General features: G+C 52.2%; 2 protein-coding genes across 2 annotated transcripts; one reads left to right on the top strand and one right to left on the bottom strand.

The window, feature by feature from the left end:
• Nucleotides 1-2,300: 2,300 nt before the first annotated feature.
• On the bottom strand, nucleotides 2,301-3,081 carry ALTATR162_LOCUS33 (uncharacterized protein; the record flags this gene model as incomplete). Its single annotated transcript, XM_043307626.1, has 3 exons — nucleotides 2,301-2,636; nucleotides 2,689-2,913; nucleotides 2,962-3,081. The coding sequence occupies 3 exons, from the start codon at nucleotides 3,079-3,081 to the stop codon at nucleotides 2,301-2,303; spliced, it is 681 nt and encodes a 226-aa protein (XP_043163561.1).
• Nucleotides 3,082-4,636: 1,555 nt separating this feature from the next.
• On the top strand, nucleotides 4,637-10,820 carry ALTATR162_LOCUS32 (uncharacterized protein; the record flags this gene model as incomplete). The annotated part of the gene is made up of 6 exons (XM_043307625.1): nucleotides 4,637-4,700; nucleotides 4,749-4,783; nucleotides 4,837-5,063; nucleotides 5,151-5,466; nucleotides 6,086-6,508; nucleotides 10,233-10,820. The coding sequence occupies 6 exons, from the start codon at nucleotides 4,637-4,639 to the stop codon at nucleotides 10,818-10,820; spliced, it is 1,653 nt and encodes a 550-aa protein (XP_043163560.1).
• Between the last annotated feature and the right edge of the window lie 10,804 nt (nucleotides 10,821-21,624).

Here is a 21,624-nt window from a genome sequence, read left to right as displayed (position 1 = left end):
GCGGATATCTCGGTGCCTTAATTGTGTGTCTCTAATTTTCTAGGGGTTTTTCCGTACGCCCACTTTGTATTTTGCTGTTCCTTAGGTACTGTGTTTCGCTGCTAAAAGCTCTTCTGTTTGCTGTATCATGTCATTACTATAAATCGCTCTTTTTACCTTCTGCATGCTTTGTCCGTAGTCTTTTTCCGCTATCCAAGGCTGTAGAACAACATGTTCTGTGAAACCTTCGGAGTATGTTTTATGCGCTGTATTTTTTTTTTTTTTTAGTAGCGCGCAGCTTTCCTAAGGCTAGAAAGGTTGTGAGGTTTGAGTTCTAATCGGTCGCCATATGTAGTAGAGTGTTTTGGTAGTTCTCCATCGGAACGTGTGCTCGATGCAAGTAAGTAGAGTATATTGTGTGTGTTGTATGTGTGGTGTTCGTTGTCTGAACGGGGTTCAGACATTCCTGTCCCTTTTCTACTCTCCGTGTTATCTCCAAGCCCGATAGCCCTTCAAATCTGCAGTTCCCCTAGATTCTCTACCACAACGCGCGCGCGCGAGAAATAGCGAATCGAATCCTGCGTATAAATAGCGACGCTTAGCCTGTCAGCAAGCTCTAGGTCTCCTACTTTATTAAGCGCTAGCTACGCGTCGCCTTAGTTATTAGCTAGAAGATCAACGCTTAGAGAGTTGAGGCGGCTACGCCAGATTAGCTACGTGCGTTCCTTAAGCACTATAAGCAGACGCGAGAGCGCCTTAGTATATAGGCAGAGAATACATATAATATGGATGAGACAGGGATCGCCCTAGGCGTATGTACGAATACTAGAGTCCTTGCTAGAGCATTAAAGAAGAAGGCTGACGTTAAGTTACTAGAGAATCGCGAGTAGGTGTTAATAATTAAGTGTGTGTTAGCGATAGGGCGGAAGCTACGCTGCGCGGTCATCTTTAAGAGCTAGAGCCTACAGACAACCTAGTTCCTAGCTAAATTAGTACCTAGCTGGCTCTATACAACGTCTAAGAATAGATGGACCTTAAACGCGATAGGTCTTAAGTGGCTACAGCGTATATTTCTCCCTGAGACAGCGCTAGCAGATAGTTAATACCGACTCCTAATTCTTAACGGTTATAGCAGCCATATTAGTCTAGACTTCCTCCTGCTCTGCAAACAGCACAAGGTCTACCTCCTCTATCTACCTGCGCACTCCTTACACGTCCTACAGCCTCTAGACCTTACTCTATTCTCTGTTATTAAGTTAAGTTACTACCAGCAGATCTAGGACCTAGCCTCGCTTAACGACGCAGCGCCTGTAAAGAAGGAGCGCTTTATTACCTGCTACTATTAAGCTAGAGAGGAAGGCTTTATAGAGCGTGTGATTTGAGCTAGCTGGCGAGCTGCTAGCCTCTGCCCATTTAATATTAATCACGTGCTTAGCTTATTGTAAGTCTCGCAGCAGCTAGCTACACCTCTACGCCCAAAGCGACCTCGATTACCTATTGAGGCCTTCCTCTCTACACCCTAGGGCCCTCGCGATATCTACCTTGCGCAGCAGGACATCTAGAGTCATGAAAATCTCGGTCGCAAGACTCGGCTTCTGCTACAGAAAGCAGGCAAGGCGCTGGCAAGTGCGAATACGAGAGCAGCAGGGCTAGAAGCAGAGAAAAGACGCCTTGAGGCTGAACTAGAGATCGCTCTCCCTCAGGCCCCTCGCAAGCGCGTCTAAGTAGACCTAAATCAACGCTTTGCGGAAGTTGAGGATATTATGGCGGCAATACATAGATCGGCAGCTACAGCAGCTTAGCGAGATAGAGCTACTATAGAGAGGGCTACAGAGAGGGCTGCAGCAGCTACAGCAGCTGCAACTCTTCAATCTATGTGTAGCTAATGGCAATTGTAAAGCGTTGTTGAGAGATATAGCGTGTTTTGTGTAGGTGTCTCGTTTTGGTGGGGTGGCCAGGTTACCCGGGTGGCCAGCTTATCTATGGGCTAGCTTAGGGCTGATCCCAAATAGCGCCCTGGGATAGGGTTTCTTGGGGGATTAAGGGCTATAGCCGTTAATCCCGTCGCCCATTAATGATAGGAAATTCAGACTACTCCATTCTGTAAGGGGCTACGCCTAAGTACCACAAGAGGCTACGCCAAAGAACTTCCCGCTTATCTATCTTTGTATTAGCGTACGGAGGATAAATACCGTACGAGGAGGACGCTACTCTTCTTTTTCTTATCCTTCTTCTGTACATAGGAGCAAATGCATACTCGTTAGCAGGCCTCTTTCCGCCCATAACACATTCATGGCCCGCGCTGTAGCACAGCGGGGCTTCTAAATCTCTGTCTTCGCTGTTCTGGCGCCATTGAACTCGCTGAGTAATTTCTCCAGCAGGTTTCGGAGCGTATCTGAATTGATAATTCTCCGGGCAATGGTCTTGCTCTCCTTTCCCTCCTCGCCCTCGTCTTCGTCCTCGGCATCATTGTCTTGTGTCAACATCTTCATAGTTTTCCAAAGATCCTTGTATGCGGTAGTGAGTTTAGAGTGGGATATAACAAGCTTTGCGTAGTTTTCGCTTAAAGTTGCGACCTGTGCTTCGAGGTTGCGGGTGTGCATCTCTTTACGCTGATGGAACGCACGCTGGGCTGCGCGATTCTGAGCCCGTCGGCGCTTCATAATCGTCATTATACATACTCATCGAAGGCTGTGGGTGTATACTTACGTCTGAATTGGTGTGCGTTCTCTCAGCTGGTGCAAAACCAAGAGCAGGTGTGAACACAGGCTTAGCGTGCGGCAGTGGATGTGGACTACAGTACACGCTATTGTAGTCAGAGCCTAAATCCGACTGATCTATTGGCCAGGGATAAGACTCGGACTCCCCCGCACCGATTTGGAGACAAAGGGTCTGATGTGTGAGTGCGGGGAAATGATCGTATGGAGAGAACACCTTGGCGGGGTTAAAATGAAAGAACCGGATAAGTTTCTTTGAACTTACGGGAAACGTGCTCAGGATAGGGACTATGGAGAGGTCCTCGTGCACTTCAGATATGGTGGATTGGTGTGGGGAGATATGAGTGACCTCGGGCAACTGGTCGCTAGATGATGGAAAATGCATTGTATATGATGTGTATATGTATATAGTGACGACAAAAAAAAATTGGTGATGCCCCGCGCTGTTCGACTGAAGACAATGAAATGGGTTGAGGCTTTCCGCTGGCAGACTTAGATAATAATGCTAGAGCCTGGTTCAAGACTATGACAGAGACGACGTACAAGTCCAATTGTACCTGGGGTTATGTGATGGAGAAGGGTCTAGAAGATTGTAACCGAGCTAAGATCAGGTGAACTCGCTTGTCGCAGTATCCACCTTTTAGATACCACTAAATTTTTGTTCAAGCGCTAAATTATTTTTAGGTTTTTCTGACGAAATGGATAGATTTCAAGCTTTGAAAACCGCTACAATAATGTAGATAATGTGGCAAACCCATCTTCAACTTGAGAGACGAAACGTCTCTGTTGGGCTTTGTTTGAAAAGGTCGTTCTGTAGCAGACTTGGGAACAATCAAGACACTAGCGGTTTTGTTTCCTAATTAAGCATGTCTCAGATTACTCCAAAGTCCGTGCCACCCTCAATTAGGAAACAAAACCGCTAGTGTCTTGATTGTTCCCAAGTCTGTTCTGTAGGAATATTTGCGATCCTCTCGATCTGGTTGGTTCTTTTCGGCACACCGGGTTTCTGGTCACGTAAGGCGGGATGCTAATGCCGCGTAGGGCCTCGACAGTTGCTGTGCATGAAAACCGTTCCGTTTGCAACGGGTCCGACTTCCCACACTTTGACAGCTTTTCCGGAGAACATTTCATTACCGCCTTTTATCGTAAAATGAGACAAGGAAATCCTTTGAAAGTTTCTTCGGTTCCATCTCTCCGACGAGCGATTCCAAAGAGAGCGGGTAATCACTCCCTGCGTAGATGTTTCTAGCCTCATCTCAAGTGTCGGCGATCTCCGACCTGTTACGCGAGGACGCTACGAGAATAGCTCCGGCTCGCAGACGACGATTCTAACTCCTGGCTAACGCGCCTCGAACAAACATCCTTCAATGCCCACGTTCGTTGCTACACTTCGACATGCTTGCGATTAGGGCGCGATGACACAATGCTGATCAAAGCTAGAAGTTTTCCTGACTTTTACCCGAGGAGCTGCGGTTCCCTGTCAAGTCCGCATGCAAACGGCCTTAAGCGAGATGCATTGTCAGGGCAACACGACGCTATCGCAACTGCACACTAGCTGATGCTTATTAACCACCATTCTGGGACTACACGTGGTTGTCAAGGTCGACGGCTTTAAGATTTAGCACTAGAGCGGTGAAGCGGTATAGGTTGCGCGATGCGGAACTTTACCGCAAGCTCCACCCTAACTCCGCCTTGAACCACGCTGTACGAGACTAGGTTCGCGGGCCAATATCGAAGAGACATGGGCATGGAGCCGTAGATTCATTGACCGGGCTTTGGGCAGGATATAGGAGCTAAAGAGGCAGATGAGGACGAAGACTGAAGAAGTATAAAGAGACCTTCGGACTGCTTCTCAGTAATAGACCATCGCATCGCCATCCAATACTTCTTCGACTTCAGTAGCACAGCCTGACTACTCGATCACATCGCCAATCTTTACGATGAAGTTTTGTTATACCATCGCCCTTGCGGCTCTCACGCTTCTTAACACCGTTCGCGGCGATGGTACGATTATCCAGTCAGACATGTCTTCCAGAGACTAACATACTTCAGCTGTACCATGGGAGCGTATCGACAAGGACGACGCAGTAAGTCACTATCCCACTCTCCAACCCATCTTCCTATCTGACGTCCCATGTAGCTTCTCCTGATTCTCGACTTGCAAGTCGGCCTTTTCCAACTCGCTAGAGACTGGGACCCAACCCTCTACAAGCAGAACATCATGGCCCACGCAGAGATTGGCAAAGTCTTCGATATCCCCGTCATCCTGAGCACGTCTGCGGACCAAGGTCCCAACGGTCCTTTGCCCAAGGAAATGTTGGAGATGTATCCCGACGCGCCTCTCATTAGGCGTCAGGGCGAGGTCAAGTAAGTCATCTTTATCGTCCTCAGCTCTTCCTCCTACCCACCTACTCCAAGTGTCCGTCACTGCGCAATCAGCTAACACACACCCAGCGCCTGGGACAACGAGGACTTCAAGGCCGCTATCCGCGCCGCGAACAAGACCCAAATCATCGTCGGCGGCATCACCACAGACGTCTGCACCACTTTCCTCGCCCTCTCCCTCCGCGCAGAGGGCTACTCCGTTTTCGCCAACGTCGAAGCCAGCGGTACTTACACGGAGCTTGTGCGCGACACAGCAAACGCACGCATGCAACAGGCGGGTGTGCAGCTCGTCTCGCTCTTCTCCATTGTGTGTGATCTGATGAGGGACTGGCGCAACACCCCTGGTGCTAAGGAGTTGCTCCCGTACTTGGACAAGTACTTGCCGGTTTATGGAATGGTGGCTCGCGGACATGCTGCGGCTGTGGAGAATGGAACGGTTCAACCGGGGCAGATTGGACTCATCTCTGGCAACAATGGGTCGATTATTTTGTAGAGTAGTGTGAGTCCTCAGATGGTGGATGGTATTCGTGGATGGAAGGCGGATACTACGGGTGGGAAGCGAATGAGAAGAGTCGGCTGAGAGGAAAAAAAGCCATGTCAGATTAGCCTGCGAGTAACATCAATATCAGGTATGTCAAAGCATGAACATCCAGTACCTAGGCGATCGTTGTGAGGGTTCGTGACGCTTTGGCGTGGGTCGAAGTTAAGAGGGCAGCTCCAGGCGAGGCAGTGGGCAGGCACACGCGAAGATACCTCAAGATCTGCGAGACAATCCATCCCGTTCCTCCTCACCACCAACAGACATTGTAAGCATGGGGTGGCACTAGGGTTGGGTCTCATGTATGAGTGTATTATTCTGTGTATGTACATGTGTGTGATCCGAGCTCTTAAGTAGTCGGACGCATTAGTCATACCTGCTGAGCAGGCATGTGATGTAGTCCTAGGCTTACATCGTGCATCTCAATGTTCACTAGAGTCAGTTCACAGAGCTAACATGTCCACAGAATCACGAGCTAGACTTTGGTGTCCCGCACTTTCAAAAGCTAGCCGAGAAGTGCAACTTCCCTTGGTTGTGCGCAAACGTGCTTGATCCCGCATTGGGGAAAGACGTGCCCCTAGGTAGATGCAAGAAGACGGCCTTGGTCAACATCAATGGTGTCAAAATCGGACTGGTCGGGCTTGTCGAGCAGGAGTGGCTTGCTACCGTCAATGTGCTCCCGCCTAATCTCATCTTCCGCTCCGCCTCGGCGACAGCGGAAGCACTGGTGCCCGTACTAAAAGACCAGGGCGCGGACATAATCATTGAGCTCACACACCAGCGGAAGCCCAACGACATCAAGTTGGCACAAGAATGCGCCGACTTGATTGACCTACTCCTGGCGGGCCACCCTGTCGTCGCACGAAAAGTTGCACTCCTTCGTTTCGGCGTAAGGCACAGGCTTGTTGTACTCTGAAAGAGTAATGGGAGAGTAATACGAGAGTCGTTCAGAACAACAGTCGTCGATGTTCAGGGTACAGTCGTGCCCCCGTTAACTCGTCCCTGACAGGTAGTGATGGAGCGAGTGCGCAGTTCTACAGGGCGAGCAGAGCGTGGGGGTTGGTCGTAGCCGTCCGTCTGCTGAGCCAACTGATTGACCCGCATGCCCTCCCGGCTATTCTTATGTGGCGCCTTGATTACCGGCGCTTTATTCTTGCTGCTCAGCGCGGGATTTTCACATTCTGTTAAATGAGAACTTTTAGCGTTGTAAGTCACCGATGCAAAGTGAATGAAAACACAATGATGCCGCATTTGTCAACTTCAACCCTCAACATTCTCGTCCGTCCGCGGCCGCTTGTTGGACCGTTTCATTGGTTCGAACTCATTGCGGTTCGACGAGGGCGTAGGCGGCAGGGAGATCGGAGCAAGGGCGAGGGAATCGGATTGAATGGAAGCACTGGAGGAGCCGACGGCCTTGGTGGTCTTGAACTTCCGCTTGAGAAACTCGGTGCGCTGTACAGCTCCAGGCTGCCCTTAACGCGTACGCCAGCCACTATATAACTCGCGTACGACGTGAGGATACGTACGCGTCAAGTTGCGGCAACAAGCTGCCCGATGCCGCGATATGGATGAGATGCAGCGGGCTATCGGCTGCTGATTGGGGTGTTGTTAATGAGTATATTGATATACTAAAGCCGCTTAAGTTAGCAACAAAGCGTCTTGAAGGCCGCGGAAAAAGCGGCCGATTTGGGGCGATCGCAGAGGTTATACCAGTCTTTGAATACATACTGGCTTACTACGAGCAGCGCATCAAAACTTACGAGTCTGTTGACTATAACGCGCACGCCGAAGCCCCCGAAGATCATATCGCGATCAACCTTCGCGCTGCGTGGGCAAAAGCCAGCGTCTACTACTCAAAGCTCGACGACTCGCCCGCGTACTATACCGCAACGCTGCTCCATCCATACTACAAGACCTACTGCGAGGTAGCTTGGGCGGATAAGCCGGGGTGGCTTGAGGCCAACAACAGCGCATTTCGCGCGCTCTGGGCTCAGTACAAGGGCTCTGAGCGCGTTATTCGGCCGCCGCGGGTCGTTACCAACGATATTGACGACGCGATCGACAGCCTTATCGATCCAAAGGCCACCTCTAGTGCCAGCGCTGACAATCTAGACGAATACGAGCGATGGAAACGATGGGAACCGCGGGCGGAGAAAGGCTCAGAAGCCGCCAATAACCCGATACAATACTGGATACAACAGCGCGATCGCTACCCACGACTTGCCCAGCTCGCGATTGACGTCATATCGGCCCCAGCTTCAAGCTGTGACTGTGAGCGCATGTTTAGTGAGCTCGGTGATCTATTAGAGCCGCGAAGACGGGCGATATCACCCCAGTTACTGGCGGCAATACAGTGCGTACGACGGTGGCAGAAAGCTGGCTTTGGCACGGGCAAAACGGGGGCGACAAAACTAGTATCTGACCACCAGATAGACGCGTTGTACGGCGTATGCGACTGGGATCAAGACGACATGTAATTAGTATAGGCGGGCGGTCTATCGTACACAAATCTATCAAGCCTTCAAGCCGAGTTTCAAGCAAGCCGCCCAGAACACCAAAAGCTTGCAATCCAAGCCTATATCCAAGCTTCAAGAACGAGCCTCAAGCCAAGCCGACGTCAAAAGCTTGATTAGCTTGCTTGTTGGCAACTCTGGTTGGTAGACACTATAACACAAGACGCGACTACCATTCAACACGCGACGCGACGCGACTCTGGCTAACGTAAGACGCAATAAGGGCGGGATGTCGGTTCTTACCTTTCGGGCCTTTAGCCCTAGCTTAGAATGTGCAGAAGCTGAGGTTTGTTCGGTGAGACTTGATGAGGATGGGAGCAGCCGAGGATTTTGATGAGGCGAGGCGCTAGACAAGGGTTTTGTGCTTTGACGCTGCTTATTGGCTGATAAATGAAGTCTTGTAGCGTTGTATTAAGTCATATATCTTAGGGCAATGGCGCGGCCTCTAGGCTAGGGTAAACAATCTGATCGGCATCATTAACCCATTCCTGCAACAACGTCTCCTCCGCTGCTACCTGTATGATCTTCAGCCGTGTCCCCTAAACGTACTCTTGGTGCCGTTTCTTTAAATAGGCCTCTAACTGGGACTTCACGATGCCTTGCTGGTGACGCTTGCATACGGCAATGCGATGTGTGGGCAAATACTCAAATTGTCACGGCGCTGACCTAGATAGCCTATTAGAGCGCGCCAAGCTGCTAAGCGAGCAGCTGCGCGATCGCTGAAATTCCTGCGCGAACGCGCCCTGTCGTACGCTCCTTGAGCTACGTCCTTGTCTTAGCCTGACCCCGTACTGTCAGCGATATCGTAGTGAATATACTGATCACGTGCACCTATCTTCCCTGCCTGCCGACCCCGTGACACAAATATGGCGTGAAATTGTTCTATGCTGTTACTCTCTGTTCTACTAACGAATGCGCTACATGCTATGTGGGTGCTACTGGAACTTATTCAATCCTACTGGGTGTGCGGTGTTGCTACGGTCATTTGGCGTACGTCGATTGACGTTGCTTTTTGGTGTTTACCCCAAACCCTATCTAACCCTAACGCGCTGGGCCCTATAACCCTAACCCTTATCGGCGCGATACCGCGCGCACGGCTAACCCTAACGAACACGACCACCCTAGCACTATTCATCACATATCTCCCTCCACAACAGTCGGATCATCTTCAAAGCAGGCTCAATCGACGCGCTAAATCTTGTTGCACAAGGCTGTGCAGTTGCAGCGCTCCGCAACCTAAGATGCCAACGATCCCTTCGGTTTCGCAAATCAGGGGATTGATGGTCACTCATTCAGGGTTTCTCGGAGGATTGTTGGCTATTGCCAACGATCCCTTCACCCATTAATGATAGGTACCTTTGTATTTAACCATTTCTTACAGCTAAGCCAGCGCTAACGTAAAGTCAACTTGACTAAGCGCGGCACGGATAGTGTGTGATGGGCTAGGCCCAGAGTAAGGATCCTCGGTTGTACCTCGGTGCATGCGTTATTTGCGGCCGATTGCGGTAGAGTCTAGTGCTGTGGGGTCTTTTTCTCAGCGGGGGCGTTCTCAGTCATGCATTGCTTGGCGTGATTGGGAGCTGTCACTCTACGTTCACGCTACCTGTGAATAGCTTCTCTACCTGCTTGCGATAAGCATCCTTCAGAGGTCCAAAGCTCTAATATTACATGGCTAGCACTTGTGCGACGTGTGCGATAGCAGATAATTGTAAGCCCAGGGTACCTTGCATGGTCACGTGGATTATCCAGCGACCAATCAGCCCACTACTCTATGTATATAAGCTTAGATTACAGACCTCTCGGTGATTAAGCAGAATACACACAATCTACTTACAATAATAAAACACAATGCTATTTTTAAAGTAAAACTTAAGGATCTTGAGCAACTTACGGGTTATGAAACTATCACTAATCAATACCTGCGGGTTTTTGTTTGGGCAGCCTGCCTTTGTTTGATTCGAGACTCTAAAATAGTAATCAGCTAGCTTGTAGCGTATACGTGCTCGGCTGATGAGTAATCTATACACTTGAAGGGAAGGCAATCGTTTTACATGATTACTGATCTCACTATTGCGCTGATATGGCAGTAGACCCCTGCAGACTGGTGACGACGGATATAAGAAGGCCGCACTGCACGTCGGAGTTGTACAGCCCACCGAGCTCAGCTTCAAACCTACCTTCAGAGCTTTCATCTCCTTCAAGACCATCTCCCCAACATTCAAAGGCGTCACCATAATGCCTCTTTGGCTGATCTTCCACCCAGATGGTACCTTCGTAGACGATACATCGAAAGAACTTCTCGCTGCCGACATCACCAAGATCTATACGAGCGTGGGCCTTCCGGCGTTTTACGTGGTCACAAACTTCATCAAGATGCCAGAAAACACCATATTAATTGGTGGCAAGATAATCAGCAAAGAAAAACCATTTATTCGGGTGGTGATCGAACACATCGCCGTGACTCTTCCCAATGAAGATGAAGCCTATAAGAAGGTGGCCAACGCAGTCGATGCCGCTCTAAAGCCGCATATTGCAGACAAGGGGTTTGACTGGGAATTTCACATTGACGAGACAGAGAGGAGGTTATGGAAGATTAATGGCATGTTTCCTCCAGCTTTCAAAAGTGAAGGCGAGAAAATCTGGAGGGAGGAAAACCGGCCCGTGCCTCTAGAGAAGGGGAGCCTCTAAGATGGCGATAGGGGTAGATCCAGAACTGCTCTGAATCTAAAACAGATATCCAGGTGTGATAAAAGCACAATTTCTCAACAATAAGCTAGCATGCAGATTCAAAGACGTGGAAGGAGTGATTGGTCGCAGGCGATAGGGCGTGGATTGGCGCGGCGGGAGAAGGCAAACTCTATCGCCTTACTTCGGCACTAGACTGATAGAGTGGCTACGCTCGGAAGCTTATGCATACAATACGTCCGAAACACTACACAGTGCAGTTCCCCTATAGTTATGCCTGTTCAGTGCACTCCTAAAACCAACCACGCCACAACAGCCATTACAGGTTACCAACCTCACTCGAATAGATCTCCGAACCTAGTCGCTCAAGCTGCCGAGAGTGTGTGGCAATCTCTGGAGTGCTCCCCGCTCGTCCCATCCCCAGCCCTTAGGGCCGCCCGAGTAGTCGCAGATCTCTGATATACATTCCGTGAGCAGCGGAGACGTGGTGACTATGTGGGACGAGCCTTTCGCGTCCCACTCCCCGTTCCTCGGTGCCGCAAGCCATGCAGCAATCGTGGAAGGTGTAGACGGGGATACTCGCAGGGTGAGCCGTGCCAGACCGCATGAAGTTAGACTGGAACTATCCACCCTGGATGAGTGGAATGAGAATGACATACATGATGAAGATCCGCCATCCTGACTTTACTACTCAATCGAATAGAAAGTTACGCTGAACAACAAGCTTACCTCTAAGGATACAGAGCCCGATATTGTGCTAGCGCCTAAATTCTACTGGTCATTGTTCTTACGTGAGAAGTTTGACTAGCAGCTGCAGAAGAAGCTGCCGCTAAGCATGCGTGTTACATGTGAAGATACTACCGTTGTTGTATTAGTAACTGTCGCAGGCAAAGCGCTGTCGGGAACATGAACCTTATTACTAATAACGCCGTGCGATGACCTCCATATAAGCTGAGCTATGATGCTAGAACAATACAAGACATACACACTTCATAATTTCTCGTACTTGCAACATGTCACGATGTTCCATCACCACAGGATTCCAGCCACAGACTGGTGAGCCACCGGGAACCCTTCGGGGCACCGTCGGATCACACCAGCCACAATCACGTGACGTAGGTATATATCATCCCTCTGAGGCTTGATAGCTCCTCAAGGATTCGTCTCAATACAAGCCTATACCGATATCTTAGTGCCTGCCCAACTACTCCTCACAATTCGAATCCTTCTCACTCCTTGTTGGACGGACAGTCGTTAAGATATCCTTTTCACTCTATTTTAAACACTTCGCTACAAGTGTTCCTATCAAAGCCGCGAAAAGATGAGCTCTTTACGCAATACACGAGGCAAGCAAGCTGCCCGTCGGGCAACCGACACCTCCCCAGACCGGGACCGCAGCGTTGCCAATCAATCCGCGACCGAGCAACAGGCTCAACGCGAAACCACCACGCAAGAGGATGAACTCCTCCAGCGTGAGACACCTGAGGTGTTCACCGCAACGAGCCGAGGGCCGTCGCGATAATGGCGAGGACTCCTCTGAGGGGAAGCCTCCGACCGAAAACCTTCAGGGGACCCCTCGGAGCGAAGAAGGGCAGCCCTGCGCAACCCTTACTCAACCACGGGAAGGCGCGCAGCACCTACCCATTGGATCGCATCGATCAGCGGCAGGGATCCATCCCTCTACCGCACCCAGTCAGCAACAGAGCTTCGTACTGCGCATATGCACCACGATAATGCTGCAGCGTCTGGTACTACCATACCTTCCCATGATGGGATAGGCAACAACAACAACGGCGCAACCCATGGCTCCACCCATGGGCCGTCGCATGCCCGGACACCAGCCGCTGGCACCCAAGATTGGGTAGCCCAAGTAACAAACGCCCTTGGGAAGCCGAAGACAGAGGCGACCCGAAGAGCGCCTGGCAAACTCCGCGAAAGAGTAGCCACTGCCAACCTCCTCCTTACGGCTCGGGCAGTCGTCGGAGAGACAACGGCAAACCCAGCAGCACTACGGATGACGCATCCAAACTGCTGAGGGCCCTAAATGCGCCACTCCTCGGCCTAAACTGGGGACACTGGCAAGTCAGCCACCCCCCAGCAGGTAGACCAATGGATCAGAGACGTCGAGGGCGTCTTTGAGATGGCTGCCGTTCACGAGGACAGCCATACCAGGACCCTTTGGGCCCTAGGTACTATCTCCTATTCGGTGCACCGAGAACTCCTCATGCAACGGTTCAGGGACGGACCACCGAAGGGATGGGATTGGGTCAAGAACGAGGAGCGCAACCTCGTTCAAGATCCCCTCCTTACAAAGTATGATAACTATGCCAAGTTCTTCAACTTGTCTGGAAGGACACTGATTCAGTAAACACTTTCTTGCTACAGCTTAGCAAGAGGAGTCTTTGCTCCCACGCAGCTTCTTCAAAACACCAGATAATGAGGATGATGATGAAGCCAAGATCGCCTTTGTCTGGGCCAAGATCCCAGACATCATGAGGCGTGAAATGCAGCGGCACGGCGGGTTTGAGACCATTCACACCTGGATAGACTTCGAGCGAGCACTGCGCAACGCAGAGACGGCCAATCGTACCGTAATCGCCCCGTCGCTATCCCAGGGTGGCTCCGATGGCTTTGGCGGACGTCGAGGCAAGCGTCCAAATGCCCAAACTGACCAAGGTGGCAAGAGGCAAGATCGTAAGCCTTCCACACAGCCAGGCCGAACCTCCCCAGGCCGCTCCGACGGTGGGCCGAAGGGTAACCGTCCATTCACCCCCCAATATTCCTCCAACCGAGGGTATGGAGATCGTCGCCGTGACAGCAGTCACGATAGTAGACGCGACACCCATAAGCAAGAGGACCGTCAAGACGGCAAGCAACCTCAACCTCATTGAAACAGCGCAACCGAGACAACCAGGGCAGATCTGATAAGCCCCAGGACTCGGGAAAAGCCAACCCCTAGTCGCAAATCTCTCCGATTGCCACTGGGAAGAACTCTAACGGGAGGCAGCTTCGCATCGCCGTAGATGTAGAGGTACAACTCCCCGACGGCACCGCGGTGCCTCTCCGAGCTCTTTACGACTCTGGAGCTGAGATTAACATCATCAGCCTCCGGCCGTACAACGCCATAAGATGGAACACTCACTGTTTCATTCCCGCCCGACGCGGGTTCCTGGACGACCAGGAACTGCGGCTTCAAAACCGTACGATGTCACTGTTAAGTGCAGCGACGACGAAGGCACTCCCAAAACCGTGGGCCCCAAAGATTCTGGTCAGCAGACTTCAAGGGTACGACATGGTTTGGGATACCTGGCTGCGCGATGCCGATCCGCAGATCCGTTTCTCAAAGGGGACGTTCCGATGGTGGCCCGAGGGCGACACGGACCGAATCCAAATCACCAACGCCAGCGACCTGCTACACGACATTGCCAAGGGAGAACGAGCCTACGTGCTACACCCTGGGGACTGTCGTGCTCAACGATCTCGGAACAAGTCAGGAAACTGCTCGAGGACGCTGAAAGCACACACGCCTGAAACTCCGACCCCGCAGCCGGGACCAAGCGGCGACGAATCAGGGATGATGACTGGTACGACCGTCGAGGCATCCTCTGGGTCAAAACCTGGGTAGACAGGACAAAGCCCACCTCGACAAGTGCATCGCCGACGCACCAGATCTGGCTGGCCTCCCTGAGAGGCCACCCACCAGCCTTGTGGCAGCGGATTCAACGGAGACCCTCAGCGTGCCGCAGTGCCTCCGCACAAGGGCCGCTCTCCCCGATGGGGAGGAGAGTCCACAGAATCCCACCTGGCAGACGATGAACCAGATCCTGAAGAACTGAAGCACGTCCCGAGCAAGCTACATCACAGATGGCTAGCCTTCAGCAAGCGCAGACACGCATGGTCCGCCGAACAGCGAATACGATCACGCGATAAAGATCGAGGAGGGGAAGAAGATCCCAAACCTCGATATACAACCTTCCGGCAGGGAGCTGGAGATACTACGGGAATACCTCGCCGCGGCGCAGGAGAAGGGATGGATCAGACCTAGCAAGTCGCCGGTCGGAGCACCCATCCTCTTCGTCCCAAAGTCAGATGGCACAATGCGATTGTGCGTCGACTATCGTGGCCTTAACAAGGTCACGATTAGACGGTACCCCATCCCGCTCGTCAGCGAGATGTTAGACCGGTTGTCGAAAGCTCCATCCCACCAAGCTGGATCTTCGCGACGCTATCATAGGCTCCGGATCCGGGAGGGGATGAATGGAAGACAGCTTTCAAAACCCGATACGGCATTACGAGTACAACGTAAGCCGTTCGGTCTGGCGAACGCCCCAGCAACGTTCCAGTCCTATGTCCACGAGCCCTTGGAGGCCTGGTTGACCGTACCTGCGTGGTATACCTGGACGACATCCTCATCTACTCCGGAAATGAGGCGGAACACGACCGGCACGTCGAAGAGGTGCTGGATCGACTGGTCCAATGGGGGTTGTTTGCAGGCAGGCAAGTGCCTTCTCAACGAAGTCAGTGGAGTTCTTGGGCTTCATTGTCACCCCAGGCGCGTCGTGATGGACCCAGCGAGAGTGCAGACAATACAAGAATGGCCAGAACAACAGGATACAAAGACATCCAAGTCTTCCTGGGGTTCTGCAACTTCTACAGACGGTTCATCTATAATTACTCCGCTATTGTCCGCCCGCTGGTGGACCTCATGACACGCGCCCAATCACCGCCGACGCCCGTACCAATCCCGAAGCGGGAGAAGTTCGGAAGAAAAAGGCGAAGAGTCGCAAAGGGCCAACCAAATGGTACCTCCCTTGGTCATGGCCCGAGGACGCCCAAGAGGCTTTCAGAACACTGCAACAGAAGTTCACGGAGGCCCCCGTACTCCAACACTTCGACCCAACCAAGCCAGTGATGGTGCTAACTGACGCATCTGACTTCGCTATGGCAGCGATCCTCCTCCAACCCACGGACACAGATGTCCCCACGGAGAGCACTGGAAACCGGTGGCCTTCTGAGCAAGAAGTTCACCGGCCCGTCACTGAGTGGCACACCCACGACAAGAACTATCCGCGATAGTTGAGTCGTTCAAGACGTAGCAGCACTACCTCGAACATGCCCCGTCTACGATCCGGGTACTCTCCGATCACAACAACCTGAGGTACTTCATGACCACGAAGGAACTCTCCCCCAAGCAAGCGCGCTGGGCGGAAGAACTGGCCAGGTTCGATTTCGAAATCGAATACAAACCCGGGGCCGACAACCCTGCGGACGGCCCATCAAGGAGACCTGACTACGCGCAAGGCCTCCGGGTTGGTGAGCAAAAAGCACTGCAAGATGCCATGCTGCCAACCCTCCAGCAAAAGCTTCGAATATGGACCATCCGGATGTCCATGGCTTCTAGTACTACTCCGGAAGTACGGGGCAGCGAACCCCCCGATGGAGGACCAGAGCGGTCCCGTCAACCATCCGGAACACTCGCTCCGGAGCTGGAATTCCCTGACACGTTGTCAGACCCCGGCGATGAGTCGCCCGTCCTACCTCGCACTCAACCCACAGGCAAAGAATGCCAGTGCGAGGAGGAAACCTACAGCTAGGGAGAGAAATTTGATGTAGCCCAAGGCCTCCTCCAAAGCCTTGACAGCAAATACCTCTCGCCGAACAGCCTGGCGCATGAAGCCGCGCAAGGCGATGACGCCTTCGCACTGGAACCCCCAGACCTCCTACTCCAACACATCAGACTGGTTCAGGAACGTGATCGGGCCTATCACGGGAACGAAGCGCTGACGCGTCGAGCGGAGGGCGAGGCGAATAAGACAGCCAATATGTGGGAAGTTGACCCCACTGGCATCTTGCGCAGGAACGGGAAAGTGTGGATACCCGAAGACGCAGCACTCCGCGCGAACCTCCTCATAAGGAATCACGATGATCCTATGGGCGGACACTACGGCGTCGACAAGACGGTCGCGGTCCTCAAAATGAAGTACTAGTGGCCACATGCGAAGCGCGACGTCAGAATACATCCGGCGGTGCGCCGCCTGTCAGCTGAACAAGATCCGCAGGCATAAGCCATGGGGGCAACTTGTCCCTCTACCAGTGCCAGATACCGCATGGCGGCATTACTCCTTGGACTTCGTCACTGACCTGCCGAAGTCACAAGATGATCAAGGAAACACTTTCGATGCAATCCTTGTCTTGGTGGACAGGTTCTCAAAATACGTCCGTTACCTCCCCGTAGCAAAGACGATAACTGCCCAGGGCGTCGCCGACATCCTACTACGGCAATGTTTCCTGAAGATGGGTCCGCCCGACACATTGGTGTCGGACAGAGGCTCAGTCTTCACCAGCCAGTTCTGGTCAGACATATGCTTCCACCTGAAGATAGACCACCGCCTGAGCACTGCGTTCCACCCTCAGACAGACGGGCAGACCGAACGACAGAATCAGGAACTGGAAACCTACCTCCGCATCTACATGGGATACCGGCAGGACGACTGGGTCGGCCTGCTGCCCTACGCGGAGTACGCATACAACTCGAAGGAACACTCTGCACACGGGCAATCGCCCATAAGAGTAGCCTTCGGAACAAACCCCAAGGGGTTTGATGGAGTACCTGATGAGCATTGGTTGCGAAAACCACCTACATCATGGGCAGAAGGCGGGCCAACACCGGAACTGCGACGGCAGGTCAGCCACCGACTTACCGAGTGGGCGGACATGAGCAGCGCAGCCAAATCTAGTTTGGAAAAAGCCCAGCGTACGAACGCGAAATGGTACAACACGTCTAGACTACCGCTCTACTTCGCGGAAGGCGACTCAGTCTTGCTTCGATCAAAGAACATTACCACGAGCCGACCCTCCAAGAAGATGGATGCCAGGTACCTGGGACCATTCACGGTCACCAAGAAGATCGGTAAGCTGGCATACAGGCTCGACCTCCCTCCGTCGATGGCCCGTATACACCCCGTCTTCAACATCGCACTCCTAGAACCCTGGAACGAACCCTTTGAGTTCACTAAGTTCAAACCAGGACCGATCCAGATACCAGAAGATGTCTCCGCAGGAGCAGATACGAGGTAGAAGGCATCCTGGAACACAGGAGACCACGGCAGAGGCCGGGAATACAAGGTCAAAGTGGCTGGGATGGCCAACCCAGGATTGCACCTGGGAACCGGAAGACCACTTGGACAACTGCGAGCAAATCCTCGCAGAATACATGGCCAACCCAAGGGACGTATCACGGGCACGCGGCGGGAGCCAGCGGCCCAAGGACGGCCCATGGCCACGCCAACAACTCGTCGCCAGACCCGAGGGTCTGAGAGAGGGAGGGGACGCAAGGGGAAGCTGTGAGCAACCCCATGTCATGCGCAAAGTAGAAAGCATTACCAGGACAACAAAACCAAGTTCTTAGAAGAAGATGTCATTCTACAAATACACTACGAACCCCAGAAGAACCACCAGAGACCTCAGTTACCCTCGGGAAGTCACCAGCTCCTCCCATCAGGGCATTAGAGGAACGACGTTCCGGGTTGTAACGGCGCTTAGTCGGGGAGCTGCCGGCCTCACTCACATTCAGATATGGCGCCTGAACCTCATGACCGCCCGGAACCTCACGACCATAGTAGTACCAGCGCTTCTCTCGTCCTGACGCGGTACCATCCTTGGAGAATGAAGCCCTCTCAAGGCCAGCGTCCACCACAACATTAGAAGGCGCGTTCAAACCCTGAGAACCCAAGCCAGCAGTATAGCGCTCAAGGTTGAAGTTGCGGGAGACTTGACGCGCCTTGGCCCACTCAACGTCGGACATCTTGGAGCGGGTAATCTCACGCTTGACCTGGGCGGCATGTTCGGAGAACGCGGTACGGAGCTCCTTCGCGTAGTCGAAGGCCCGCTTCCAGTACTCGCGGATGTTCTCGTCGGCGTCGAACATCTCCTGCTCTTGTCCCTCCGAGTAGCTACCATCCCTCATGGCGTTGATGCTCTTGCGGGTAGCGTAATCGACGAGGTACATGAGCAGGTTGACGGCGCGGCGGAAGGGAGGATCAACCTGTAAGACATTAGCAAGGACCATTGCGATGGCAACCAGCACTTACAGGAGAACAACCCGACTTATGAGCCTCACGACAACCACTGCAGACACCATAGGAGCTGTTGCGCTTGCAGAACTCGTCCTCCATGAAGGCCCGGGCAAATCCCTTCACAGTCCCGTCGCTGACCCCGGGCTTGCTGACGGTAACCAGCGCCACAAGGCAAGACTGGCAGGCGAACCTCACCAGCTGAGGCTGGGCTTGCAGGTGCTGAGGCAGGTTATAGATGTGGGACGGGATGCTGCTCGAAGGGACGGCGCCGGAGATGGTGCTGGCGTGGATGGTCATTGTGGTGTTGATGCGGTAGACTGTTGTTGTCGTTGTGATGAAGGTTGGATGCAGAAAAGATTCCAAAACACTGCAACTTATACCCTATCACCTCGCGCTCTTACATGCCCGAGGGGTCTCCGTAGTCGCAGCGGTGCCTCACCGCTTGCCTCACTATGGGGTCGCAAACACAGCAAAATGCGCTCAACACCTAACAACACCACGCAAACACTGAGCTACGTGCTGGACAGTTACAAGACAAACAGGCTAAACACCCATCATTCACCGCGGTGAAGCTGGGAGATAGCTAGGTAATGTGGCTGCAGCCATGGCAACCCGAAGTGCGCGGAGCATAGTAAGATTTTTCCTCATAGAGGTTTTCACATGCCCCCAGCGTTTGGGTCGCGGGATGACAACGGGCAGTGATCGGACCAACGCCGACAGCGACACGGTGACGTGAAGCGCGGACGGGCTCTAAGCGTAAAAGTATTGCGCTGACATTGCAAAGACCGTTGTGAGAGTCGGGACGACTCTCAAGAAGGGGGGGGGCTATTGTCACGATGTTCCATCACCACAGGATTCCAGCCACAGACTGGTGAGCCACCGGGAACCCTTCGGGGCACCGTCGGATCACACCAGCCACAATCACGTGACGTAGGTATATATCATCCCTCTGAGAGGCTTGATAGCTCCTCAAGGATTCGTCTCAATACAAGCCTATACCGATATCTTAGTGCCTGCCCAACTACTCCTCACACAACACCGCACCCAACCGTGCGACACATAGTCTTTCTGTCTACTCATACTTGCGAGATCATTTTCAGCTAATTCTAAGTAAAATTATATGTATACATAGATGACGCACAGGTTCCGAGTAGATCTGGGAAACATTGCGAACAAAGGGAAGTTATGTGAGTACGTTGATTGTCACGAACGACGGTTGATGGGGCGAGTTCAGCAAGGGTGGCACGGACCACCAATATGTATGCGAGCTAATTGGAACGTCACAAACTGGATGCAGGGTTGAGTCCGGTTAGGCATGTATCTCTAGGGTTTCTCGGGGGATTAAGGGCTATAGCCGTTAATCCTCTCGCCCATTGATGATAGTTGTAAGGGGCTACGCTCGGGGAGCTATTGTAAGTAGATTGTGTGTATTCTGCTTCATCACCGAGAGGTCTGTGATCTAAGCTTATATACATAGAGTAGTGGGCTGATTGGTCGCTGGATAATCCACGTGACCATGCAAGGTACCCTGGGCTTACAGCTATCGCACAGGTATACTGGAGTTGTATTCGATAGAGAAGAGAACTACAGGTAGCTAGGGTTCTGAAGGTCGTTCAGGGGGCGGCGGCTCGGGATAACCTTCCGCCGGGCTCGCTTGCACAGAATCCGGGTGCTCAGGGGGGCACCCGGAATCTGTGGACAGTGCGCCTCGCGCACGTGACCGAGATATCATCGAGGATTCACCAACTGGGCTCCAGCCCATCACATTACCCCCCTCCTCCCCTCTTTTTAGGGGGTATCTCTTCGAAAACCTTCTGGTAGGCGTCCTTCTTCGTCTCGGTATTCTCTCGTATATTCCTCCTATCGATCCAGGGCTTCTGTATTTTCTAGGATTTCCGCTGGTTCGAAGGTCGTTTAGTAGTATCCTTTCCACTTAACGTCGAAGTACAGTTTCCATCCTCGTCCACGGCGTCGCAGTTGCTCTTCTAAGATCTCCTCTACTACCCACTCTTTCTCGCCGTCGATCGTTAGCAGTAGCGGCTAGTAGTCGTCCTAAACCTAGCTGGGCAGTGGGTCGGAATTTGCTAGGCGTAATCTGTCGACATAGAAAACAGGGTAATGGCCTTTTAGGGTGTCTAGCTTGACTGAATGGCTATTAATTACTTTAATTACCGTGTATTTAGCGCTCTTCTAGTCTAATTTCTGTAACTAACGGCCTGTTTAGTACTGCTTATTAAGTCTTAGCTAAACCTTATCGCTAACCCTGTAATTCCTTGCTTCCTTCCGGTGCCTATTAGTCTGCTTCTCCTGTTTAGCTTACGCTTCAGCTATGCTCGCTTGTGCTAGGTCGAACACGTCGTAGAATTTAGCCACGATGGCGTCAGCCTTCTCGCGGTCTAAACGTTCTTTAGCGGTGTACCTTTTCTTTTTAGCTCCTAGCGGAGTGTCTAGCTAGAGAGGATCTACGTTGTACCTATGTTAGAGGAAGAACAGGGCAACTCCTGTCGATGTTGCATCCCTCCCATTGATGGCGATCTGAGCCATAGGGCAGTACTTTACCCAATCATCTTGTGACCAGCTAATAAACGCTCTAATGTATGCTTCCTCAGACATGCTATCAATCAAGTCAATCAATCTAAGGCAGCCGATTGAGCTTAATTAAAGTTTTATAAGGTCGCGATTAAGATTAACTTGATTAAAGCTGTTTTAGAGTCGTAATTAATTAAAGATTA

This window comes from Alternaria atra (genome assembly GCF_907166805.1).
Source record: "Alternaria atra isolate CS162 genome assembly, contig: 12, whole genome shotgun sequence".
In the NCBI taxonomy this organism is placed as follows: domain Eukaryota; kingdom Fungi; phylum Ascomycota; class Dothideomycetes; order Pleosporales; family Pleosporaceae; genus Alternaria; species Alternaria atra.
Note: the sequence above shows the minus strand (reverse complement) of the source record. Positions and strands in the feature narration are given on the sequence as shown.